We start from the raw sequence: 27,315 nt of genomic DNA on the forward strand, positions 1-27,315 counted from the left end.
TTCCACATACACTTTTGAAAATCAATCTGTTAAGTAATTCTACGATCTACACATCGTTGTAGAGTGTCTGTGGAAAGGACCCTAGCTGTATGATACTCACTGAGAAAGAATACTGAAGAGGTCTCAAATACTCTGATCTTTAGCTTTGAAAATTGAATTGTTGGTTCTTCTTTAGTCCCTTGGACTATAAGTTTCAGTCATGAATTGTTTCCTTGGACTCTGCTAGAATTAATAACAAGCTTCTCAAAACCATTATTTAATACTTAAGTCTTCTAGCCTATGAAATTCTTCTCAAGAACAGAAATAACAAAAGTATAGTTCACTGTGGGGTGCCTGGGTGGCTCAGTCGGTTAAGCGTCTGACTTTGGCTCAGGTCATTATCTCACGGTTCATGGGTTCGAGCCCTGCATTGGTCTCTGTACTGACAGCTCGGAGCCTGGAGCCTGCTTTGGATTCTGTGTCTCCCTCTCTCCCTACCCCTCCCCCGCTCACACTCTCTCTCAAAAAATAAACATTTAAAAAACTAAAAAGTAAAAAGTGTACTTCACTGTGAAAGTAATAAATGGCCAGCACTAGAAACTAAATACATAAGGTGAAAAATGATTTTATGCAACTCAAATATGTTAAATGATAGAACACATCCTGGAACTATAAATACAGCATAGCTTTACCGCTGATAGTCTTTATATGTATGCCTATCACTTCTGAAGGATTTTTTTTTAATTTTGTTTTTGGTGAAATTTTGTTCATTCTCTGACCAGTCCAGAAAATTGGGGTATTTTCTAGTCAAACAAGTCAAGACCTCTTAAAAATGTGAACAGAAAGTTTATTAACTGGTATAAAAATTTTAAGTAACATTAAAATTACCCAGGAAAGCTTCAAAAATCTTGCTTTACAAATGTTAGAAATGGTCTTAAAATGTTAATACTGAACTTACAGCTTAAGTTTCCTAACCTTGATGAGACTCAAATTTTTTATTATTAACTTCTGAAGAATGTAATTTACCATAAAAACAACTCTGACAGTTAAATGAATATATAGTCAGAAATACTGCTACTCTCAGCATCAAATATCGAGGAATTTTTCCATCCCTAGTGATTTGCTATTGTCATTCTGTCATTACATGATAAGTACCAAGAAATACGTATTTTAGTAAATCATTTGTTAGTGAATAATATCTTATACAAATGAAACCGAAGAAGTTTGAATTTTAAGATGCCAGATAATTTTCTCCAGAGAAAATATCCTAGGTTTAGAATTTGTTTCAAAATTGTGGAAAGGGCTTAGCTTTCACGGCTGTCTTTGACATCATCTGGCTTTTCATCACAGCTGAGTCTGGCTGAGAGGCAGAGATTCGGCTCTGGGGCTGCCTGCAGAGTGACCAGTCCTCCCGGGTCCTTCAACAAGCCACCTTGCCTCTGCTTCACTGGTTTGCCAATTATAAGATAAGAAGACTAATACTTCTCTGTGTATGTGTGAGAGCATCACATTTGTAATAAAGTCCATGTCTTCCATCATTTATACCTCTGCCTTCCACCCCAAACATAAGAAAATGTATGCTGTAGAAAAAAAGCAGTAAGCCTACCTTGATTAAACTTGAACTTAGTTTGAACTGAAATCTGAAAGATTATTTCAGTCAGCATCAAGTTTTAAGCCTTGGAAATCATCTTAGACGCTAATGGTAAAATTTTCGCACTCAAAGCATTGTTTCATCCGTTGGTGCCAAAATTCTCCTCGTGAAAGTTACCACATTTAAGGAACTTGTATGGACCTAGAATGGACATGTGATTGGTCTTGTCAATTAACGAAAAACAATTTCTTCTTCAAAAAAGCATTTTTAACTTAGCTGCTGGTTTTTCATTACAAAATGCTTCCTAAATCTTAAACGACATGTCCTGTTGAAAATTACTTGTGACTATTTTCTTGAAATTATTCTTTCACAATTTATGGAATAATATATGGGCAATGTATATGTGACCGCGTGAATATACACCTGTATAACATATTTTAAAGTGAGAAGATTTTAAGAGATTACAGAATAGAAAGAAAGAATGCGACAAAGCATGGATACCTTAAATGACAATTTAACCCACCAATACATGGACCATGTTGTAGTAATTTTAGTGCAAAGAGACATGTATTTTGTGTTGTGTGGGCCACCTCTTGAATGAGACTGACTCTGCAGAAGGCCAAGGACCACAGGAGCCTCGGTGTAGCAGAAATGAAAATAAAGGCACTACGTATCTTCGGAACTGGCCCGTAAATTTTCTTTCTCTTCTTCAGAGTGTGGCAATGACATGTGTTCAGGGACTTGGGCCAAACGGTTTCTGAAGGTTTATGTAGCACTGAACATGACTTGGTAATATTTGGCATGTTTACAAACACATTCTGAAATATTTACATCGCCATCTATATAAAAATAAAGCTGTGAACAGCTGGACAAGAGCACTGATCTACTCGCCGAACTTTTTTCCAAGTTCCTTGACATCGAGGATTGCCAATTGCTTGCCAGTGGAGAGTTTGATTTCTGAAACGATATTTTGAAAATGGCAGTTACGCTAAAAGCAAACCAAAGAAAATTCTAATTTACAGAATTATAAATTGAGGGGTTTTGTTGTTGTTTAAAGAATGATCGTATTTGGAGTTTTGAAGTGCATGACAAATTGAAATTTAAAAAAACAAAGTGATCACAAACTGAGTTTCCCTTCTTTGGGTTCTGTCAAAGCAAGTTACAAATTCATCTCTATTTGAGGACACCCTCGTTGAGAGAGCAGTTTGAGGTTACTGTGTTCATTTCTCTCACTTGATCTGAATATATGAAGTGTTACACAGAGGAAAATGGCTCCCTAGTTCATGTATATTAAAATTAGAGGGCTCTGCCCAAATGATCTTTTGTAATCACCTCCAACTCTTTGATTCCATAATGAAAAAAACGGGAGAAGCGGGAAGAAGGAAGCCAGATTATTAAAATTATTTTTTTTTAAGGGCACTGGAAATTCAGCCAGGGTTCAAGGTACTTTATGGATACAAATTAAATTATAAGTTCATTTAAAGACAAAATATAGATGAGATATTCAGAAAAATTTAAGTCTAAATATCTGGTTTCTTACCCACTTTACTGCTCATGTCGTGTACTCCTTACAAAGGCTATTAGGCACAAGTGACTAATAAACATAAATTCAAGTTATTAAATATTAAAATACACCTTGGGAGTAATGACTAGCTGAGAAGGTTCATATTTTACCTTCTAATCTGTACTTTTACCAGTTCCACCTGATATACTTAAAACTGTAATCTACGTGCGACCGAAGTTGGCCCTTGTCCGATAGCTGACCAGCATGAGGTCTACTCTTCTCTTGGTTAGGAATAGTGCCATTGGATTTAACTGATAAATGAGTACAAGACTGGGATAGATATTCAGGGTAATTAAATGTTTTCAGGGTCAATTCTTTTGGCCAATCCATAGGTTTCTATCAGTTTCTGATCGTGCAAACCTGAGTCCACCACCGTCTCAGGCGTGGTTTTATGACTACCCCACTGAGCAGTGGTTCTGAAACATCGCTGTGGGAGTGAATCATCTGGGCAGGGGTCAGCAAACCACAACCTATGGGCCAAATCCAGCCTACCTCTTGTTTTCGTGTGGTCTGTTAGTCAAGAATCGTTTTTTGTTGTTTGTTTTAAAAAGTCAAAAGAAAATCAAAATAATATATCATGACACAGGAAAATTATATGAAATTCGAATCTTCATGTCCACAGATACAACGTTAGAACAGAGCCAAGTGCATCTGTTCAGTGTCTGTGGCTGCTTCCATGCCACGATGGTAGTTGAGTAGTGAGACAGACCATACGGCCCCCAAAGCTGAGAGTATCTACTCTCTGCCAACTCCTGACCTCGAAGATTGTTAAAAACCCACCCCCAAAGACTCTGATTCCATTAGGCTCACGTGGGGCTTGGGAATCCGTAGTTTTTAAATCAGCATCCAAAGAGGTTCGGATTCAAGTGGTTTTCAAAACACTGCTTTGGAGTGATCATGTTTTCAGTGGTCACTTGGCAGCATGGTCCGAACCAAGATCCAAATGTACCCATTCATCACTGATACAGAGCCTCTGAGTCCCGCAGTGTAAACGGGGCCCTGGATTCAGGAATTGCTAGACAGAAGATTCTCCTTACTTGGGTTTTGACTCCCAAATCATGCCCTGATTTGCTGTTCAGGACACAGGACAAATATCTCCAAATAAAAACCAGAAAGACCCTTCAGCGAATGTCTCTCCCTTACCCATCCGAGTCCAGGCCATCTCCAGAACAGCGAAGGCTCACAGAGTTCATAGCTGGGGGTTGACAGTCCACGCACACCGTGTACCCCTCCCGGAGATACTGCATCCATCGAGTCAGGGGTCGGTTTTCCAGAGCACAGTGATGAGTCAATGACTCAGTCTTGAACTCCATACAGTATCTAGAGCCAAAACAAAAACAAAACCAAAAACCCACAAGAGTTTCAAGTGCTGTCATTAGCGGTAGCCTAATGCCGCAGAAAGTCTCAAGAAGCCTGCAGGCGCCGAGGATATGTGACAGACTGGAGAAGGTAGCGCCGGGCACTTTCCCAAGCTACGGCACCAGTCACACGATGCCTTGTCAAGCCTCTCATTTGCCGAACGAAGACGATGGGTGATGTCCGACTGGCAACCCCAGTGAAGTGTGTGGTGCTTTTCCAATCCATGGTCGAATGACCTGGTCAACGTGAATTTGCAGAAATTTGGATATCCCGTATCCCATCTAGTCTGACCACCAAATTGTGTGTAAAAAGCATATTTCCGTAGGAAAATGGCCCTCAATAACTTTGCTGATATCTTAGAGAATGATAGAAATCGAATAAGAACTGGCTTGAGCTTGAAAACATGTAAGCCCCCGGAGAGCTTGCCCTCGATGCCCCGAGCAGCACCCAGGCCTTTCTGGCCCCGCGGGCCCTCCCTACGCACCCCACCGGCTCACCTGCGTGATTGGCAATGACGGTGAGTTTAGACTCGAACCCAAGCATCACAAATTGGGCATCACAGATATTGGGCATCGCAGATAAAAGGAAATGGGAAGCGGAGATGTTTTTCTGTGACAGAGGCTCGTGTCGCCTTATGCTGAACTGTGGAAATCTCTGCGTGACTAGACTCCAAAAGCCCGGGGGGAGCATCCAGACATGGGTGAATATTTTAGAGCCTTGTACTAAAAAGCAACATGATTTTACAATTCTTCAGGGAAACAAAACATATTAAAACTCCTGCACGTTGCATTTTCAGTTCTAATTAAGTAAGCTACAATGGGCTAGTTTCTTATCCATGGAATTATGAGCTGTCCTAGGTTAGATGGAAAGCGACTGGAGAGTCTGCTTCAAAGAGCTTTAACAGTGCTAGGCCGTTTATTAGGTACCTTTAGGTCCTGAGGTAGGAAATTCTATGACGCAGCTTCAATCAACTTTCGACAGACAGCTTAACCCAGACGTCTCTTCATTATTTTCTCATTAAATTCTCCTAACAACGCCATGTGGTAGGCATTAATATTCTCATTTTTCAAGAAGAAAAACCGAGGTGGGACAACATCTCCAAGGTCTTACGGCTAGTGAGTGGCCGTGTGGAGGTCTGAACATACAACTGTCTGGTGTCCCTATGCTGACAGCTGAAGAGCGGACTGCAAGTAGGCCCAGAGCTCCCTCCCACCCTGTGCCTTCCTTCTTGATAAAAATCCTCAGAGCTGAGGTGTGGGCCACATTCAAACACATGGGTGCTGGTGTCTGTGTTCCCATAATGACTACAAGAGGAACATCCTTAGTATGATTGAGAAAGTGATATCCTCATTTTATATAGCATGTTTCTTGTTGATCAGACCTCAGAGACAAATCTTTGCAGCCCCACAAAAACAGGGCCCAGCCCTGTGGTAAAGAATCACATTTTATCCAGAGTCAAAGAACAAGTAACAGAAGAAAACCCATCACACCTACTTGACCTTTATGGGCTGACTTGACCGTACACTGGAAAAGCAGTAGCTGAAAAACTCAACCCAAACAATACAAAACAAAAACAGCAAATTACCCGCTGTCCTCTGTGTCTGTAGACCACTGTGGAGATGTAGATTGTCGTGTTCTCTCCTTGTTGAATGCAGAGGTAGTTATGAAGGCAGGGACTAGAAAAGAGAGAATGGCATTGCACACGTGCAGCCTAAAGCCCTCAGAATGACCTTTCCCAAACTTGGCGTCGGTCCTATCGAGACCCCCCCATCCCTAAGTACAAAGGTCCATGGCACATTACCAAGGACTGAGACGAGGCCAAGGTACAGTGTCCCCAGAACCCAGCTCAAAGACTGTGTGCACACAGACGGGCAGCTACAGGCAGGCTTGTCCACGGTAACAAGTGACACTGTGTGAAAAGGGGGCCAGGGGTAAAAAAATACAAGAGGAAGCCATAAAAGATGCAGAGGAAACCAAGGGGGAAAAGGGAGAGAAGGGTTGTTTTTTTTTTTTTAAATGAAAGGAAGAAAAATAGAAAAGGGAAAGATAGGAAGAACAAAGTAAGGGAAGAGGAGGAAGAAGACAAAAGAGAGAGAAAGGGGGATGTAAGGAGAAAAAGAGACAACCAGAGAGAGAGGAAATGTGAAAAGGAGAAAATGGAAGTAGCAGAGGCAGGAAATGTAAGTGCCCCCCGGGTCTCTGCAACAGCAGCCTGGAAGCCTCGCTGCCTGCCCCATGGTCTCAGAGTGACTGCCTAGTGCAGGCCAGCACATCGTCCTCCCCATGCCAACCCTCAGCCTCGGAGAAGGAAAGTCAGTTTGGCCCTCTCCTCCTTCCTGTCCCCAACCCCAACCCAACTCACTGCTCTAGACAGGAGAGAAGAAAGGGAGCCAGGAATCCTTGCCTCCCACCTCTGCTCTCTTCTTTCACTGATTTTGTTTGTGCGTCTCCCTCCTATTTGCTGCTAAGTGTGGGGAGGCATCTGTTCCTATGTACAGTATAGCACCTGGAGATAACCTCCCGATGCCGCTCTGCTGTCACCCCAAGAAAGACAAGGCTTTGCCCTTTCCATCCCTGTGGCCCTCACACGTTTACGCACTTAGCAAGCATGAAGGCAACGAATGGTGGCTTGGTGGGTGAATGATGTCACGGAATCGCCAACGAGATACACAGATCCTACTTCCCTGTGGTCTTCTGTTCCCACACTGAGCCTTGCGGCAGAGATGGCTCAACAATCCTTCCTCCCTTTCGTTTCAGAAACTGGACCATCCCAGGAAGGGCAGACACCAGCTGATGTTGGCTTGCGCGATGCCAGAGTCATCGTGAGCAAGCTGGACGAGGGTACCAGCTGGAAAATAGATGCCTCCAGCCGACATGCTCATTTTACCTGGCTCCTTGTTGCCACAAGATGGCAGCCCTAATTCTTTTTTAGATTTTCTTAAGGAGGCTTTTTCATGTTACTGGGGAACGGAACGCAGGAGTGGCCTGATACCTGGTGGTCTTTTCCTCCTACGAGTTGCCGGTATTGTTTGTGTCCTGGGTGCTTTGGTGCTCAATCTCTTCAGTCCCATCTAGCGTGAGCCCTCAGAGTCTCAGCTGTGAAGCTCTGTTGCTGCGCTAACGTGTTTCATTGTTTTCCAGAGAACACGCCCCTCTTTCTAAATGTGACCGTGGCTTTGGAACTTCCAAAATCCACGGAGAGAATTGAAAAGAACACGTAAGCGCGTGTATGTTAGGATCCTGCCGCCTCCCTCAGACCTCGTCATCCGAAACACAAACATCTGAAGGATGTTAGCTTTCCCACCGGTTGTTCCCGTTTCTGTCCTTCTGCCGCGTTTCCCAGGTTATTCAGTGAGTGAACGATTCAATTGCTGCTAAGTCCACGTGGCCTTGTACCAAACTATGACATTTTCGGGATGTGTTTCTTTAGCTCAAAACATTTATTTGATCTCCTCATTTGTACTGCATGTTTTATTACAAAAGTTCAAAGGCAATGCACCTAATATATAGCTGGGGGGGGGGGCACAGGGAATGAGGTTAGGAAGGAGAGGGCAAGAATAGGACTATAATATCTGATATCAAATCCTTTAAAAAAGCGCTGTCATAATAATAATGATGAAAGTGAACAGTGACACCCTTCTAGGTTTCCAGGCATAATGCTGAGCACCTTTCATGTGTTAATGCCTTTGACTCTTAAAACAGCCCTCTGGGATAGGTGCTATTATTTCCCCCATTCCACAGATGGGGAAACTGAGGCACAGAGAGGTTGAGGAGCGTGTTTAAGACTCCCGTCTAAACATGGCAGGGTCAGGCGGTGTCTCCGAACCCACGCTGTCACTGCCTGGAGACTAATGTCATGTGGATCACAAGGTTTCACTATTTTATGCAGCATATTTCCTATGAATTGCTTACATTCTGCTTTATTTTCCCTTTCCGTCCCTAATCGCTATCTTTAACATGAAGTAACCTTTAAAAGAGGAAAAGAGGGGGCCCCGGCTGGCTCAGTCCGTTGAGTCTCCAACCGACTCTTGGTTTCGGCTCAGGTCATGCTCTGACAGTTCAGTGAGTGAGTTCGGGCCCTGAGTCGAGCTCCTCTTGAACAGTGCAGACAGAGCCTGCTTAGGATACTCTCTCTCTCTCTCTCTCTCTCTCTCTCTCTCTCTCTCTTCCTCTATGCCCCTCCCCCGCTCACACTCTCTCTTTCTCTCTCAAAATGAATAAACTTTAAAAAAGTAAATAAAGAGGAAAGGGGACTTGGTGAGCCCTTTCCCGAGTCCCCTCAGGCCCCAGGAGAGAGGGAGGGGTGGTGTGGGAGTTGTGGCCCTGGAGGGGTGGGGCAGGCTCACGGCACAGATTAACGCCTGCTACGACAGCACCTTGTATGCTTACAGCCTGCTTATTTACAAAGTACCTTCTCCTCACGTGTCACTGGTCTTCACAAAAGCTTTATACAGAGAGGTGCCACGAATGAGGTGCTCTCGGCAGCAAACTGAGGCTCAGACAAGTTAAATGAAGGGAAAATACGTAGTAAATGATGAAGCAAGAACCCCAACACAGGAGATAGCTTCTGGTTCTTAAGATCTACCGTCCACATTCAGTGTCAAACCTCTGAGGGTATGACCCATCATAAAAGCAAGCCAGTGGGGCACCCGGGGGGCTGGGTCGGTTAAGCGTCCGACTTCAGCTCGGGTCATGACCTCACAGTTCGTGGGTTCAAGCCCCGCATCGGGCTTTGTGCTGACAGCTCGGAGCCTGGAGCCTGCTTTGGATTCTGTGTGTGTGTGTCTCTCTCAGCCCCTTCCCTGCTCATGCTCTTTCTCTCTCTCAAAAATAAAAAAAAACATTAAAAAAATTTTTTTTAATAAAAGCAAGCCAGTAACTCTGGGACTTGTCTCTTCTGTGTCCTAACCCCTCAAGACCTGGGCTTGGTTTGGTGGCACATTTTGCAGACAGGGGGCACTTTCTCCCCACATGAGTCTTCAGAAAATAGACCAGGAGCCAGATTGCCTGGAGGTCTCTGACCCAGCACCGCTTTTTAATATTAATTTAATTTAATTTCCATTACTTAAGAGTGGTAAGTAATTTAGAAATTATTTTTGCCTTCAGTTACACTGCAGCTTACGTGTGGAAGAACGTAGCCGGGTGCCCGAGGACAAAGGCTCTCAATAAAAGCTAGTTCCCCCTCCTTTCCCCTTCCTGGCAACAATATTCAAATGTAATAGAGTCTTTGTTAAGAGGCTATTTGCCAACTTTTCTGGCATCCTTTCAGCCTACCATTGTTCGGTTTTATAACAACTCGACTTCTAAAAGCGTGGCGCGGCACATACTTACTTTGAACATGAAAGTAGATTGAATTTGCTTAGAAAATTTCATAAAGTCCTCTGACACAATGGGGTGTCCCCAAAGCAGGCTTAGAACCACTGGTCTGTAGGTACAGTGTAAACGAGGACAGAAGGAGAACATGACAAAACACCAGCCTGGACACATACAGGTTATGATACACATCAATCTCCTTTCAGAAGGAGTCCATATGTACAACTAATACAATCATATGGCTTTTTGGATTTGTTTTTATGATAAAAATATAGTCAAGATATGCATTAAAGGAAAAGGGAAAAATTCAATAGCTACTTAATCTTCATTAGTAAGAGAGCTTCAGGGATGGGGTTTCATTCACTGGCCTCACAGGGCCTCCCTATTTCTACTCATTTACCAGAACCTGTAATTGCAATTTTATTTTATTATTATTTTAATGTTTATTAATTTTTGAGAGAAAAACAGAGCGGAAGAGGGAGACACAGAATCCAAAGCAGGCTCCAGGCTCTGAGTTGTCAGCACAGAGCCCCAACGTGGGGCTGGAACTCACAAACCATGAGATCGTGACCTAAGCTGAAGTCAGACCCTCAACTGACTGAGCCACCCAGACGCCCCTATTTTATTATTATTTTCTAAAATTTTTATTTATTTATTTTGAGAGTGAGAGAGTGCATGGGCAAGTGGGGAGGGGCAGAGAGAGAGAGAGAGAGAGAGAGAATCCCAAGCAGGATCCATGATGTCAGCACAGAGCCCCATACGGGGCTCGTTCTCATGAACCATGAGATCATGACCTGAGCCAAAACCAAGAGTTCGATGCTTAAATGACTGAGCCACCCAGGAGCCCCTATAACTGCGATTTTAGCTCTAATGATAACAGGAACAGCAAAGCAATATCAGAAAGAAAAACCCTGGGGCCCCTGGGTGGCTCAATCGGTTAAGCATCCGACTCTTGGTTTCAGCTCAGGTCACGGTCTCATGGTTTGTGGGATGGATCCCCGCATCGGGTTCCATGCTGTCAGGGAGGAGCCTGCTTGGGATTTACTCTCTTTCCCTCTTTCTCTACCCCACCCACCCCCGCTCAAAATAAATAAATAAAACATAAAACTTTCTCTCAAAATAAATAAATAAACTTAAATTGTGTTTTGTTTTGTTTTTTTAAAGAGGGAAAACCCCACAGGATTTAGAGCCCTGAGATCCAGGGTTAGATTCTGGAAGTCCTTCACAAATGCTGTCACCCCCCTGAGCTCCAGTCTCCTCTTGGTTTCAAGGATAATGATGCTATTCTACCTCCAAGGTAAGCAGAATAATGGCCTTTCAAAGGTATCCACATCCCAATCTCCAGGACCCGTGAGAATATTATGTTATTTCATCAAGAAGAAGGAAAGTTGCAGATGGAATGAATGGTAGACCTTAAAATGGGGAGATTATCCTGGATTTTCTAGATGGGCTGAATCACAAGAGTCCTTCAGAGAGGAAGTCGGAGGACGTTACTACAAAAGGAAGCACAGAGAGATGCAATGCAGCTGGTTGTGAAGATGGAAAAGGGGGCATGAGGAAAGGAATGTGACAGTCTCTGGATGATGGAAAATGCAAGGAAATGGATTGATTCTCCCCCAGAGCCTCCAGAAAGGAACGCAGCTCTGCCAACACCTTGATGTTAGCCCAGGGAGACCTGGGTTGAACTTCTAGCCCACAGAGCCCTAAGATAATAAAGTTGTGTTGTTTTAAGCCACTAGGCTTGGGGTAGTTTGTTACAGTAGCCACAGGAAACGAATAGGCTCACCTACAGGATTGCTACGAACACTGAATCAATAATGTCTATAGGAGCTCTCTGCTGTGAAAATGTGAGGGATTGCTACTCCATGCACCAAAGGCTCCCGCTCTGTGCATAGAGTCTAGTAGGGCGCGGGGCATAACAGGTGACCACGCAGCAGGACGGAGAGCCCCCGGGAGAGGTGGGTGCTCCTTCGCCACGTTTCCACACCAATCTGAGCATTCTTCTATCATGGCACTTGCTCATCACCCTGAGTTACAATTAGCCGTGATATGTTTGTCGTTCGAGTCTGTTTCTCCAGACCCCAGCACAGTGCTGGCTGTTGTTAACGCTCAGTGGATCTTAAATGAATGCATAGGAATCACGGTGACACAGGGCTTAGGGCAATCCACCAAATTCGATTTTCATGTCACTGCTCTCATTTCCCTTTTGTGGCCCATCGTTTTCCAAGGTGTATTCCACAGAACACTAATGATTCACTGAGATCCCCTTGGGAAAAGGGTCATTAATTGTTTTTAAATTTTTTAAATGTCTATTTATTTATTTTTTAAAGAGAGTGAGCAGGGGAGGGGCAGAGAGAGAGAGAATCCCAAGAAGGCTCCATGCTGTCAGCACAGAGCCTGATGTGGGACTCGATCTCACAAGCCGTGAGATCATGACCTGAGCCAAAATCAAGAGTCAGAGGCTTAACCCCTTAACCGACTGAGTCACCCAGGCACCCTGGAAAAAGGGTCATTTATTCAAATAAGGGGGGAAAGCAGCCCATATCGTATCTTCCTCTTACAGAATGAAAATGGTCATTAGCATAATAAAGCCTCTGAGAAGTTCTTCCATAGAGAAAACCGTCCGATTTATCCCACATTTTCCTGACCTACACCCTGTTTTGCATTGGCAAGCTTCTGCCTTCAGGAAAGTGTCATTTAAGTGATCCAGCCATGAGTCGGGACTCAGGGAAGAACCACTAGCCATACTTGGGCAAGAGCAGTGGTTCTGGAACCTCGGTGAACAGCAGAATCCCCTGTAAGCCTTGTTACAAGCACAGTGCTAGGCCTGGCTCCAGCCATTCTCATCTCGTGGGTCTGGGTGGGGCCCTGGGAACTTGCATTTCCAACAACTTCCCAGGTGAGGCCTATGTGGCCGGCTGGGGACCGCACTTTAGGAACCACCAGACTGGAATATTTGAGGAGTCCTGTCCCCCCTGACGAGCTTGTGACAGCGGTCATCATTTCTAAGACATTACAACAGGAAAGTGCATCTCAAGGACCAAAGTAGGGCTGCAAATGCCAGTGCCCCTGGCCCAGGTAGAGATTTCACCTCTCTTCCCAAACTGGATTTCACCTTACCTTAGTAGGAAAGGAGGCCACTGAGTCCAGATTTCTCCTGTTGGTGTTAGTTCAAAGTCACGAACACTTTATGGGGAGTCACATATGAAGACTGCTGTTTTAGAAAGTCCTCTTACTGGAGTTCGGTGGGAGGGGTGGGAGACAGGGGGAGGACATGAGGAGGAGGACAGGTCTGTGGGCTGTGCCAGAGGACAGAGGAGCAGCCACCTCCAGGCAGAGAGGAGACCCCCAGGGGGCAGGGGGCGGGCTCAGTGCTCCCTGGTGCCTTTGCTCCATGTTCCATAGCCTTCCCTTCCCTGGCCTTCCTGTCTGTCTTCCTGTGACCTGAACTAAGCCGAAGAGATACGGAGAACCGGGCTTCGAAGCGGTCTGTGGCAGCCTGGTGAGCACTGAAGGGTCAAATGTACTTCAGAAATACTTTCTACCAGCCAAACCCTGTAAATGAGCAAAGTGGCTGCTTTCCTGATACACCAGCACGAGGTTTTAAGAGGCATTCAAAAAATCAGTAATGTCCTAGAGCGACTTCCTCCCTGAGCATTTTCTACAGTGCTTCTGCAGAGCTCACGAGCTGAATGTGGTTTTGTTCCATGACCGCATCTGTGAACACTAAACTATTTCCCTGGGAGTCGAATCTGACTGCCGCCCTGGCCCTTCCGCTACCCACTCCTCTACCAGACCAATAGTTTCTTTTTTTTTCTTTTTTTTTTTTAATATTTATTTATTTATTTTTGAGAGAGAGAGTGTGAGCAGGGGTAAGGGCGGCGGTGGGTGGAGGGGGTGGGGGAGGGACAGAGAATCCCAAGCAGGCTCCGTGCTGTCAGCGCAGAGCCTGATGTGGGGCTCAAACTCAGAAACCATGAGATCAGGACCTGAGCCGAAACCAACAGATGAACACTTGTCTGACTAAGCCACCCAGGCGCCCCCAGAGCCATATTTTCAAATCACAGCTCTGACCACAGCAGAAAATGCTACAGTGGCTCTTAAGATAAAGACCAAAATCCTAAACAGGGAGTTCCGGGGCCCTGTACTGAGGGGGGTGTCAGTACAAATGCTTCTTCTCTCAATGCCAGCCTCACTCTCTGTGCTCCCCAGACTCTGGCCTTCAACTTCTCAGATGGGCCTTGTGCTTCCCCATATTATACAAATGAGCCAAAGAGGGTCCCTAGGTTGTTCACTTCCTCACAGCAGGCTGAGACCTGTTAGCTCCAAAGCCTCCTGGCAGCAAACTCAAATTTTTATGCATCCAATTGTTTTTAAAAAGTGCCAAACAAGCAGATTTTTAGCCATTTAGGCCCTGCCTGCCTTTCATACCCTGTGAAACTACAGCTGGCACCTGTGGTCCATTGATGAGCTTAAAACCTTGTAGATGTAAGACCCCAAGCTGCTCCCACCCTTGCTCTTTGAAACTCTGCCCCCAGACACTCCACATCATGCTGGAGTTGACATCACTTAGACACAGAGCCCTGGCGGATTCCTCTTCTCCCTTTTTGGATGGTGGTTCCCACAACAAAGCCTCTGCACTCCCCCTTCTCCTGCAACACTGTCCAAGCACTGCCTGATAAAGCTTACTGCCTATTACCACCTCTTGTGGTCATTTTCCCTAGATCAATCCCCAAATCCCTTGAAGCCCCTATACCCGATATCTGGTTCACCATGCCAGTCTCTGCCTGGAAAACTCTAGGCTTCTCAGCCTTACCTCCCCATGCTTAGGGAAGTCCCTTCCCCTCCCCCTCCTGTGGTTCCCCTCCTCCCCCAAGACCAGAACATCTCTCTTGCTCAGAACATCTCTCCCTTGTTTGGTTCCAGCTGCACCAAATTGCAGCTGTAATTTTCTGGGATTACTTTCCTAAGATCATCTGATTATCATCTTCCCCTGCCACCAGACTGTGAGCCACAGGACAGCATGCTCCAGGCCAGCGTATGTCACTAGTGTAGCCCTGGCACCAAGCCCAGTGCCTGGTATCAGGTAGACTCTTAATAAGTATTTGTGCATAGAATGAAAAAAAGGGCCAAGATGGCTTGATGAGGCCATCAAACGTTGGCCTCAACGTATGACGTTGGCATAAAAACGTCCAGGTTCCTATGAAAAACATACGATCTTTGTGATCCTGAGAAGGCAGTGTTTTCCCCCATCAGATGCAATCCAGATCAACACATGGTCGGTAGCCCTTTTGCTTATTTCTTTGTCCGCTTCCCATGACTCCCAACTCATTCGTGAGCCGACTTCCGGTCCCTCCATTGGCCACACCACCACCTGCATGATCTTGTCAAATCACAAATCTGATCACAACAGCCCAATTCAGCCAGCTTGAGGGGAGAACTGGGGTTTTAGGAGGGTAATTTGACATTGTTGAGAAAGTAATCATTTTTCTACTACCTTCACACGTGTATGTTGAGTGTACCTGACTGAACAGGAATTAAAAGTGCAAGATGGATGGTTACCCTTAAGGGGCACTTACTCCAGTGTGAAACGCTGTCATGCTCCCTGAAGTCCCTGCCTTGAGTTTGCTACAAACCACAGTGCACATGTCCTTTACCCGGAGCGCGCACAGAGAGGAAGGGGCCACCACTGGGTTACGAAAACACCGAGGGAGGGCGGCGTGGCCTAGGGCGGCACCGATGCAGCTGACACTCATTCCTTTATCAAGCATTTCCCGAGCTTCCTGCCTACTCCGGGCGGACCGGCCCAGCCCACTGCCTGCAGCGCACGGAACTTTCCCCGCTCGGCTCAAGGCCTTTTACGGGACAAGGCATGGACAGTCACGACAGACAGCAAAGGCAGCCACCACCGCGAAAACCTCAGTACCGAAGGAGTGCCCGCAGTCCTGGCCCCGGGGCGTCGAGTAGTCCAGGCAGCCGGCTCTCTCTTCCAGGGGCGGGCAGGGCGCGCCGCCGTTCCGAGGCTCCTGCCGCACCGGGCGCCTCCGCACGCGGGCCGCCGGCTTGCACTGGTCCCCGCAGCCGCTCCAGGGGCTCCACTCCCCCACGATGCAAGGGCGAGCTGAAAAACAGCACGGTGGGATGGGACGCTCACCTGAGTGAACCCAGCGGCCTCCAGGCTGCTCCCGCCAACATCCACAGGCCAGTTCAGCCCACGCAGGCCGCGCGCTTTGCCTGCGCCCTGGAGCAAGGAGGGACACAGTCACAGCGGGGGCTCAGATGACATGGCCTCCACCCGCCCTGATGGTTAGCTGATAACCGGCACCTCTCGGTGGCGGACCGGCAGCTACTCTGGGATCCTGACCGTGGCTCTGAGCCAGGGACGCACCCCAGGTAAAGAGTGATGCCTGCCTTCGGATACTTCCTCATACTCCTTGGGCTTAGATAAGATCTTTGCTTCTGTTTTTCCTAGATTTTCATTTCATCCTCCCTTGCCCAGAACATTTTCATTGTAACAGCAGTACATGTTCATTGTAGAATACGTAAAGGGGAAAAAAAAATAAAATTCCCAAGTCAATTCTTATCCCCATCGTGTGTCCCTAAGACATGGTTTAGGGCCACACCAAGGGACCTCTACACTTGAGGCTTCTCTTAGGTGCTCTACTATCGTCCTTTATGCCTCTTAGACCCCAAAACTGTGAGGGCTGGAGTTTAAGGAAGAGCAACCAGAACCCACAGAAGTAAATAGTATTCATGGTCACGCATGACGAAGCAGAGTCGGGGGCAAGAATTTGGCTGTGGGGACAATGCTCTGGCCAGGACCGGAAAATCAATGCGGTTGTACATTTAACTTTCCCATTTGAAGTCCTAATGAAACTTTTAAAAGGACTCTAATGGGTTTTTAGGTGGCTTGAAACTGTAGCTAAGAAAAGAATAAGAAAACAAAAGATGTACCTATGAACTAGAGACGAAAACTCTTTCTTTCTCACAAAACGTGACCCACTTTACCTACTATGTTCATACTTTCAAGCTTACAGCGTCTTCACCAAGAAAGCACTGTAACTTCTCTGAAATCTGGATTTGGAGTTCTCACAGCTTGTACTTGAAGACTAATTTGGACCCACAGTGCTCTCCAGTTGAGGGTTCATGGATGTGGGAAGACCAATCGTTCGGCAGCACATAGCTAACCCTGACACGAAAAGGGTCACATACAACATAAACATGTCAGTAATTCAAAAACTTCAGACTGCTGTAAAACATGCATTTATTCATCATCTAAAAACTCATAGGCACCACATGTCAAGTACCTAAGGGAGCAAGAATGAGGCACATGACACTGGTTCCCAATACCTGCTACCCGCATATCCTTCAGAAAATCAGTAACAGTCCACTTCCTGCTCTGGTCATTTCTTGTGGATTCCTCCCCTTTTATTTTCACGATCCCGTGATTTAATTGGGCCATAGAGCTAGCGGGATTTAAAAGTCTGCCGGGCTAGGAGCTGAGAAGGACTCCTTCTGTCCGTAATTCTTCCAAAACTGTCACCCATATCTCTTCATCCCTGAATCTAGTTAGTCTTGCCCTGATGTGTTGGCCTTGAACACTTAATAATGCACTTTATATGTTTTTTTAAATTATTTTTTAGGGTTATTTATTTTGAGAGAGAGAGCGGGGAGGGACAGAGAGAGAGGGAGAGAGAATCCTAAGCAGGCTCCGTGCTGTCAGTGCAGAGCCCAATGTGGGGCTCGAACCCATAAACCATGAGATCTTGACCCAAGCTGAAATCAAGAGTTGGATACTTAACCGACCCAGACACCCCTAGTAATTCACTTTAAAAAACAAAACACTTGGGGCACCTGGGTGTCTCAGTCAGTTAAGCGTCCGACTTTGGCTCAGGTCATGATCTTGTGGTTTGTGAGTTCGAGCCCAGCGTCGGGCTCTGTGCTGACAGCTCAGAGCCTGGAGCCTGCTTTGGATTCTGTGTCTTGCTCCCTCTCTGCCCCTGCCCTGCTCACGCTCTGTCTCTCTCGGTCTCAAAAATAAATAAAACATTAAAAAAAATGTTTAATAAATGAAAAACAAAACACTTATTTCAAAGATTAACATTGGACATCACTATAAAATAAAAATTTGCCATGGCATTAGCTCAGAATTTAGTGATCTGGCCTTGGTTTGAATACATGCTATCCATATTATAAAAGATGACAATGGGGACACTTTTCTGACTGAATTTAGTTTCCCGGTATCTCTTCAGCATTTGTGTCTCATGTGCAATGTTTAGTTTGACCCATAGTTAACGTCCTCAGATCACAGAGTCACTGAATCAGTTGTTGTTCCTGTCAGTTCAGGTTTGACTTTGGAAAACACTATGTCTCTGGTTTCCAATCCACTGGTTTCCAATCCATGACTTTAACAGCCTCATAAAGAAAACCAGAAAGTTCTGGGTCCTGAACATCATCTTGATGGCTTCATTGTAAGATAAAATGAAAAAAGTTCACCTAGTAAAAGTTCAGGACTAAAAAGGTGTTCCACAAAATATTTTGAGTTGGAAGAGGAATCTGAGATATTTATTCCTATTCTGCACAAAAGATTATATTCATGATTAATTTGTGAGCTTTAAAAAAAATTTTTTTAATGTTTATGTATTTTTGAGAGAGAGAGAGACACAGAGAGACAGAGCATGAACAGGGGAGGGGCAGAGAGAGAGGGAGACACAGAATTCGAAGCAGGTTCCAGGCTCTGAGCTGTCAGCACAGAGCCCAATGTGGGGCTCGAACTCATGAACCTGGAGATCATGACCTGAGCCAAAGTCAGATGCTTAGCCGACTGAGCCACCCGGGCGCCCCTAATTTGTGAACTTTTGATTGTTTGGGTTGCAATTCATCATAGATCATGAGAGATCTTTGGTCACAGAGGCTAGGGGAAGTACGGGAATTTCTGACAGATTTGTCATTTCAAGTCATATATTACAACTGCATGACACAGGTTTCCTGTGAACTCGTCCATTAGTATTCACATCTATAGCCAGCATATCAAAATATTCTTTCTTAAAATCTGACTTTCTCAATCTTCACATTTCACTAGCTGTTACTGGAGGTCAACAGACCTGGCGAGCAACATGATGGTCTCTGACTCCAGGCTTGTCACAGCTTCCCAATGTCCTAATGGTTAGAGTTTAACGACATCATCCCACCCCTTGTACAATAAAACAAAGCTTAGGTTTAGTGGATGCCAGAATGCTGGGCAAGCCGTTTTCTTTCTTCCTTTGTTTCAACTCAACTTAATATCCCGGTGGAGTTTGTCAGAAGCAGACTCTGACACATGGATTTGAATGCAAGTAACTTATTTGGGAGGTGGTCCCAAGGAGTGTAATAAGAACAGAGACAGAGAAGGAGACACCGAAGAGAACAGAGACATAGACCCGCTGCTTTAGGCCCAGTGGGCACCCCTGACTCCCAGCTCCCTACAGAGTGGGATAATGGATAGATCCAGACTCAAGGATTATCAAATCCTTTCTGAGGTACCGGCTAGTCCCCCCTCCTCGAGAGCTTTCTGGTTATCAGCTGTTCCTACCACAGCCACAGGGAGAATGGCCAAGAACAGTGAAGGGAGTTATATATTTCAGTAAGGAATCTGCACAAAAAAGAATTGAGCACATTTCACATGTCCTAACAGGAGTATCCAGTCATTTCCAAGTACAATTACCTTACCAAAGATACCACTAATCTTTAAAAATATAATAATAATAATAATAATAATAATAATAATAGTAAACGGCTTTTTAATTTTTTTTTTTTCAACGTTTTTTTATTTTTGGGACAGAGAGAGACAGAGCATGAACGGGGGAGGGGCAGAGAGAGAGGGAGACACAGAATCGGAAACAGGCTCCAGGCTCCGAGCCATCAGCCCAGAGCCTGACGCGGGGCTCGAACTCACCGACCGCGAGATCGTGACCTGGCTGAAGTCGGACGCCTAACCAACTGCGCCACCCAGGCGCCCCAGTAAATGGCTTTTTAAACTCTCTTAATGGTTTGCTTTTGAATTTGTAATAAAATCAAACTCTTTGCTGTGGCCTACAAGGTGCTGTATGACCCAGCCTGTGCCCCTCCCCCACTCACCCGGAGTTGCCCCCCACCCCCACCCCACCTCCACTCCAAGCTCCAGCCACGCTGGCCTCCTTGCACCAAACTCTGTCACACTCTGGAAGCTTGTTATGTGTTCCCTCTCCGGGGATTGTTCTTCCCACATTGCGCATGGCTGGGGTCGGTCCATTCCCTAGGTCCCAGATGAATTGTTTCCTTTTTTTTTTTTAATGTTTATTTTTGAGAGAGAGAGAGAGAGAGAGAGAGAGCACAAATGGGGGAGGGGCAGAGAGAGAGGGGGAGACACAGAATCCAAAGCAGGCTCCAGGCTCTGAGCTGTCAACACAGAGCCCAACATGGGGCTGGAACTCATGAACCGTGAGATCGTGACTGAGCCAAAGTTGGACTGTTAACCAACTGAGCCACCCAGGTGCCCCCAGATGAATTATTTCTTTTTCAGGGAGTCCTTCTCTGGCCAGTTTATCTAAGCACTCTCCCAGTGCCACCCCCAGCCTTCCACTTGCCACACCACAAAATACTTCCTCTCAGAGCTCAGTGTTCCCTGCTTTATAATATTTCAATGATTCATAATTATATAGCGTACATGTTTATTTATTGTATTTATTGTCATTGAGCTTTTCGTTTCATGCCTCGTGCTTGGTACTTGGTAGCTGCTCAATAAATATTTGTTGAATAGATGGATGGACAGACGGACAGACAGATGGATGAAATGGCATTGGACAAATTCGTCCTCCTTCCTAAACAATTTTCTATGTTGAAACCGATTCTGGTTTGTTCATATCATTAGTTAGAAGCCAAAGAACTGACTCAGGCTCCAGAGTGGGAAGGAAAGCTGGTGGAAGGACAGGAACAAAACCAGAAATTCCCATAGCCAAAAATATGGGAATTCTTTTTTTTTTTTTTTAAATGTTTATTCACTTTTTGAGAGACAGAGACAGAGTATGAGCAGGGCAGGGGGCAGAGAGAGGAGACACAGAATCCAAAGCAGGCTCCAGGCTCCGAGCTGTCAGCAACAGAGCCCGACGCGGGGCTCAAACTCACCAACTGTGAGATCACGACCTGAGCCGAAGTCGGACGCTCAACCGACTGAGCCACCCAGGCGCCCCAAAAATATGGGAATTCTTAACCTGGGCAAGAGTTGTCTGAGCTCCGCTGGCAAAGGTGCCCCCAAAGGGTGTTGCTGGAAGGAGCTTGGTTTTCTGTGTCTTCAGGTTATGTAGCTCTTGGCTTCTCCTGGCAGCCGCTAGTCCTTCAAATCCTTTCAAATCCATTTATATCTCCTGTCAGTACCACATCTTGAAAATAACAAGCTTCTTTCATTTTATTATCAGTGGCAGGGAGTGGTATTTCCTTTAATTTGATCCAAATTTCCCTCACTCAAGAATTTCAGAATATGGGGAAAAAATATCTATGTTTATCTTATCCGTGCGGCTCACGGATTTAACATTTCAGTGGTTCGCCGTCCCTCTAGCATGGACTTTTCAGGTTGATGACTCCAGCTGTCGGACCCATCTTTCTATAGACACTCTGCCCTCTCAGAATGACCCCTGGGCCTTCTCCAGACCCATTCACAGCCTTGGTGAGTGGGGGCACCCAGAACTAGACACGCTATTCTGTCTTAGGCACCAAAAGGTAACTAAAAAAAACATATTTCTAATGTTTCTCTTGTTATGCTACACAAGCGCACATGAACACACACACACACACACACTGAGCTGACAGCCAGAGTCCTTCATTTCATAAATATAGTTTGGGTTATTTCTTCTTAATATAAAACCTTGCTCTTATTTTCATGCAGTGTCTCCTTGGTTAATCACAGATCTGGCCCTGCCTGCTTGGCTCTTTGCCACCTAAAAGTTCAAGGCCACCCACGAACAAGTGCTTTCTTCCTCATGTTGTTAAGTTCAAATAGTCCTAGCCATTCCTGCGAAATATTCTTTTTAAAAAAAAAATTTTTAAATGTTTGTTTATTTCTGAGAAAAAGAGATAGAGTGTGAGTGGGGGAGGAACAGAGAGAGAGGGAGACACAGAATCTGAAGCAGTTTCCAGGCTCTGAGCTTGTCAGCCTAGAGCCCGGCGCAGGGCTCGAACTCACAAACTGTGAGATCGAAGTCAGAGCTGAAGTCAGACCCGAGCTGAAGTCAGACGCTTAAACAACTGAGCGACCTAGGCACCCCTGAAATATTTTTGTAATTTACCCACAGCAGTACCATTACCACATAGCATTTGTTTCCTGACATTGTGTGGGAGAAAATTACAGCATCCCCTTTACCACACACACACACATCTCATAGTGACACAATTTTAAATGTCATAGGCCTTTCTCTCTCTCTTATATATATACCTTTTTCTGAGAAATCTTGTCAAATCTCTGAGGGTCAAATGAGACTACATTGCCCATGTTCCCATTTGCTCCCTACCCCACCCGCCCTGGAAAGCTCCAACAAAATGATCAAGTATTTTTTTTCATCTTGCATAAACCATTACCTGGCCACCAGTGGGTTTTTTCTTTCTTTTGAGACATTAACTGGTCAAGTTCACGAAATGCTAGCAAGACAATAAAAAGGACTGCCTCATTAGAAAAACAGAATTTTAGGGGCACCTGGGTGGCTCAGTTGGTTAAGTGTCTGACTCTTGGTTTCAGCTCAGGTCATGATCTCACAGTTTGTGAATTTGAGCCCCGCATCAAGCTGTGCACGGACAGCATGGAGCCTGCTGGGGATTCTCTCTCTCCCTCTCTTTCTGACCCTCCTCTGCTCTCTCTGTCTCTCAAAATAAATAAACTTAGAAAAATTAAAAAAAAAGAAAAATAGAATTTTATATACCATATAAACGCAGAAAAAAAGGTATAGAAATCAGAAAGATAATTATGCTTTTACTGGGTAGTAAGTTTCCAGGGGAGTTGTTTTCTTCTTTTGTGCATCTCTGTATTTTCCAAATTTTCTGCAGCAAGCATATTTTTCAGTGAAGGAAGGAAAATGTTATTTTTGAAAGGACAGGTGGCTGGGGTAGATAACGTCCCCTCGGTGGAATGACGGCTCAGGTTGTTCTGACAACCATGAGAGCTGTCAGGGGACTGTAAAGAGGGGCAGGACACATTGTTTGCCCATGAGGAGTGAGTCAAAGGAGAGAGAGGGCTCACTCACTCCACCAGTATTTATCTGGGGCCTACCCTGCAAAGTACACAGCTTCTCATAAAGCCTCATTTCTCTGAGGGTCCAGATATCATGTTTAAACATGTGGGCTCCAGACTCAGAGTTCCTGGGTTCAAATCTCACTCCATCACTGATTAGCCATATGCCTTAGGACAAATTGCCCAACCTCCCAGGGCTCTGCTTACCATGGTGGTGGGTCGTGAGACCTAAGTAAGAGTACAGCTATAAGGTGCCTGGCACAGCGTAAATGCTGGAGAAGAGCTGACAATTTCACCCTCCTGCACTGAACACCCAGGGCTGCAGCCCAAGCCTGCAAAGTCAAGTCATGTTGAATGCTGGCGCCAGGCTCTGCTCATTTTTCCTGCAGAGACAAAGGCAGGGGAAGCCACACGCTGTCTCTTGGGCCGCTATGGTTCCAGGAAAGCCTCAACTTTCTAAATCACCGTAGACTGTGACATCCTTTCCTTGGGTAAGCTTTGGAGCCCATAGTTTCAAGGACATTGCCCCTTCTCTTTCCAGTTATGAAGTCAGCAGATATGGGCCCGTTAGTTTCCTAGATTCCCCATAAGTCTAGGAGAAGAGACTGCCTCACACAGGCTACTCAATTTTTTTCCTGCTCCACTTGGGTTAATTATGACTCTTTCCTGAACTCGCTCCTCAAAAATCTACAGCCTACTGTTTCTGTGATCTTAGAATGCAGACTCTAGGACCCCAAGTGTGGTGAGCCTGATATCTAAGAAGTTCTTCCAGAGCAGGGTATAGATTTGTCCCTCCTCTACCTTTCCCACCCCTGGTCTCGCACAGCCAATGGAGAATTTTTCTATTCTTTTGTTGGGGGGGAGGATCAGTAATGGAGATACAGAATTGGTGTTGAAACCTATGCCGTCACCATAACGAGATTTTTCTGAGATCATTCATCTCAGAAATTTCTGGCAGTTCAGCAAATCCATAGGCCCAAAAACTTATTTTTATTTTTACAAAGTAAAAAAAAATAATAACTTCCTATTTAGAAAGAGAAATTCCAGGATTTCATCTCTTAGCCACACCAAAAAAAAAAAAAAAAAAAAAAAGTGTTTACAAAGAAGAAAAACATCAGAAAGAAGAGAAGTAAGGCATTCTTAGTTCTACAGACATGGCTCATTTTTGGTTCACATATAATGTAATTTCAGTCAAAAAGGTTTCAGACAGCATCATTAGGTAACATCACATGGGGTAAGGAGAAGAGATTCTAAGGGTCTTAATGGTTCTATGTATGTGGAGTGACTGGCAGGCCCTGAGCTGCTACACCGTGATGTATTTAGGAGTAAATAACAGCCATGCGCCACAGATGTGGCAGGTGGCAGCCTGAAATCAGGCACAGTGGGTTCAGATGTCACCGTGCTGCCCATTCACGTCCACTTAGCAATGGGGGAGCCCTGGGAAGGCCCCAGCTCCCTCATCTGTAAGCTGCTCCCACAGGCCCCCAGAGTCAGCACAGTTATGACGCTGGCGTGGGGCTGAGGCACTGAGCATCTTAGCTCCGTGGTGCCCCTCTCACCCTCAGCTCTGCAGGGAGAGCAGGCTCCGTCTTCCAAGTGGCCCGCTTCCAACTGTCTCTATTTTCTTCCTCTTCTCCCAAGAAACTTCAGGCACAGAGAATTTACCAACTAGGAGCCTTTTAGGTCCTGTGTCTGCTTCTGCTCAGGCCTGCGAGGTTCTCCGCTAACTCCCTAGGGAAGGGCATAAGGCTGAATATGCTTTTTAAGATTCTTTTGGGCCCCTTTCTTTGTCTGGTTTCAGTTCCCCATGCCCACTGTTCACAGCTCTTGCCCAGGCACCAAGTTGCTGTGATTTCTTTCTGAGCCCTTGCCAAGGTGATAAGGTCATCTCTTCTCTGCTCCTACGTACCCAATATATCCCCACTCCCAAATGACAGACTCTTTGTTTTAATATTTCTACCTCCTTGACCAAAAGTAAGGGATTTATTTGTGACCACGTACAGACAACTCCTCATAGCACTGTAAGGCTTCACTGGGAAGTTCTTCTCATGACTCTGGTCTGTCCTTCCCCATGCCTCTTCTGTGCCTGAATCTCTCCATATCTAGCTGCATTCACTGTCTGTCCTGCTGGCCAGGGCAGCCTCAGGGCCCCGCCTAGTTCCCGGCACAAAAGGCAGACACCCACAGGTAACTGCTGAATGACCATGTGATACTTTCCTGCTAGAATTCCTCTTCCCCTTCTAGAGACTTCTTGCTCATTCTCCAGGACTATGCTGGCACATTACTTCCTCTGGAAGGTCTTCTGAGTTTTTCCTTTCTTGCCTCCTGGATCCCTTATTTTGGCACTAAGCACGTAGCAGGTGGTTCGCAGGTGTATTTCCCTGCTTGACTGTGAACTTGTAGGGAGCAGAGACTGTGTCTTCATCTTCTTTGTATCCCTGTGCTTACCACAGACTAGGGCACATTATCTGGTCTTCAGGAATTCTGTATTTAAAACGTAAGTGAATCACTTGTGAGAAAGTGATTCTGCCATAGTGACAGAGGCTTTGCTTGAGGGACCTAGGTAACTGAGGCAAATGGGAGTTTTAATAGGATGCTCTGCAGGGGCGGGGTAGGGCTGGGGACCCTGGGCACTACATTTCCTAAATAACTGACTCTTTACCTTACTTCAGTAGCAAAATACTGTGGCCTTGGAGCAGAAAAGGGAAAGAAGCTTATCAAAAAGAGAAGCCATATTCACAAGTAAATCATTAGCTTTCAAGCAGGGTCAGGGAAATCTTAATGTTTTTCAATCGTGTTCCTTCAGTACCAGGTCTGGGTGATATCTTGCCATGGGCCAGTGGCCTCTTCCAGCAAGGTGGAGGCAGACAGCGCCCTCCCCCGGTTCCCCGAGGAATGACGCAGGCCCGCGGGTTACTCTCCCAAGAAGATGCGGAGGAAGTCACAATGGTGGAAGTCCTTGAGGTCAAACCCTAACGTACACGAGGCATTTTGGGTGATGACATTAACAGGAAGCAAGGCTACTTTTATTTCTAGAGCTGGCTTCTCTCAGGTAAACCTTATTCTTTAGAACCATACTCCCCATTTCATTTTTAATTTAATTAAATCAACATCTATTGAGCCCTTAACCAGGGGCTGTGCTACTGAGGGAAATTTAAAGATGAAAAAGGCGGACCCTCAAGGAAAACCAGCAGTATTAAAATATAATAGGAACCCCCAGAGAAAACCCTTTATCATGCTAGATAGAGAAAATTGAACGCGGAGCAGATCAAACTCCTCTTATGAGAAAGGGGCTGTGCTACTTGCTGGAGTCTAGAGGTGAGGACAACTGTGGTCCTCCAAGAACTTGCTCTGCACAAGTACTCTACCAGAGCAAGCCCTTGGCTCTGAGCGGGAGAATTACACACCCCTTCCCTTATCGCTTGTCACAAGTCACTTCAGATCCCTGAGGGTTAACAGAATGAAAATGGTGGAGCCTGGCCCAGGGGCATGCCGTTGGAACCTGGCATGCCATCTTCCCAGGTAGGAGGTGGCCCCACCAGACTGGGGTTCCTGAGCCCCAACAAGCTTCCAGGGGAACAGATGGCTCCAGGCCCTTCCATCCAGGTTCCGGTGGGGAGAGGTGCTTTGGAGTGGTTACGTCCATACGGAGAGCACTGCGGGATCCCTGGACACAGGTGTAGCTGAACGGAAGGGACTGGAGAATCTGTGCCTGGACACAAGGAGCTGGAGGACCCTAGGATGGAGGGAGCTAGATGTACCTGGGTGGAGGGGTCACGGGTAGGCCAGGCTAGACGGTCTGGACACGCCAGGATGGAAAGGAATGGGGGGGGGGGTGGTGTCCTGGCTCTGGGGCCGCGGTCCTTCCTGTGGGACCCTGTGCCCTTCGGCTGCTGGTGAAGGGCCGACGCCCCACCCTCGGCGCCGCCACCCACCTGGGCACGCCCTGGCGTAGTCGAAGCAGCAGTCCCCCGTGAGGCGGCAGGCTTGGTCGCAGAAGCACGTCCCGTAAACCCTGTCCAACCTCCAGCCACGCACGAAGCAGGCGGCGTCCCGGCCGGGGCAGCAGCGCCCCGCCTCGGCGCAGCCTGCCAGGGTCCCCGGCCACAGCCGCGCCAGCGCGCACAGCGCCATCCACAGGGTCCTCATGGCCAGAGCTCCGGGCGGCGCCTGCCGCGCCGCAGACCTTCGGAGCGAGCGGTGTGCTCCTCGGAGAGCGGCGGCCCGGAGCAGCCCCAGCGGCCCGCGACGCGCAGCCCGGCCCGGCCCTGCCCC

The 27,315-nt window shown here is 46.2% G+C and overlaps 1 protein-coding gene and 1 long non-coding RNA gene across 2 annotated transcripts; one reads left to right on the forward strand and one right to left on the reverse strand.

Moving 5' to 3' along the window:
• Positions 1–805: 805 nt before the first annotated feature.
• Positions 806–27,315, reverse strand: SBSPON (somatomedin B and thrombospondin type 1 domain containing). Its single transcript, XM_019453271.2, has 5 exons — positions 26,976–27,315; positions 15,733–15,927; positions 6,079–6,169; positions 4,278–4,454; positions 806–2,527 (listed from the first exon to the last, which is right to left on the reverse strand). The coding sequence occupies exons 1-5, from the start codon at positions 27,187–27,189 to the stop codon at positions 2,410–2,412; spliced, it is 795 nt and encodes a 264-aa protein (XP_019308816.1). The 5' UTR covers positions 27,190–27,315; the 3' UTR covers positions 806–2,409.
• LOC109269345 (uncharacterized) lies at positions 6,497–11,544 on the forward strand. Its single transcript, XR_008420094.1, has 3 exons — positions 6,497–7,515; positions 7,635–7,844; positions 10,971–11,544. It is a non-coding gene; the product is annotated as an uncharacterized LOC109269345 (long non-coding RNA).

Source organism: Panthera pardus, unplaced genomic scaffold, assembly GCF_024362965.1.
Source record: "Panthera pardus isolate Hobbes unplaced genomic scaffold, ASM2436296v1 HiC_scaffold_7, whole genome shotgun sequence".
Classification (NCBI taxonomy): domain Eukaryota; kingdom Metazoa; phylum Chordata; class Mammalia; order Carnivora; family Felidae; genus Panthera; species Panthera pardus.

Bases quoted from the DNA above. Each gene is read 5' to 3' on its own strand.
- SBSPON (XM_019453271.2), bottom strand. From the start codon at position 27,189: ATGAGGACCCTGTGGATGGCGCTGTGCGCGCTGGCGCGGCTGTGGCCG. The intron at 6,170-15,732 runs GTACTGAGGTTT...TCTCTTTTCTAG, and splicing joins GGACTGCGGGCACTCCTTCG to TCCCTGCCTTCATAACTACC. The intron at 2,528-4,277 runs GTAAGGGAGAGA...ATATCGTTTCAG, and splicing joins GATGGCCTGGACTCGGATGG to AAATCAAACTCTCCACTGGC.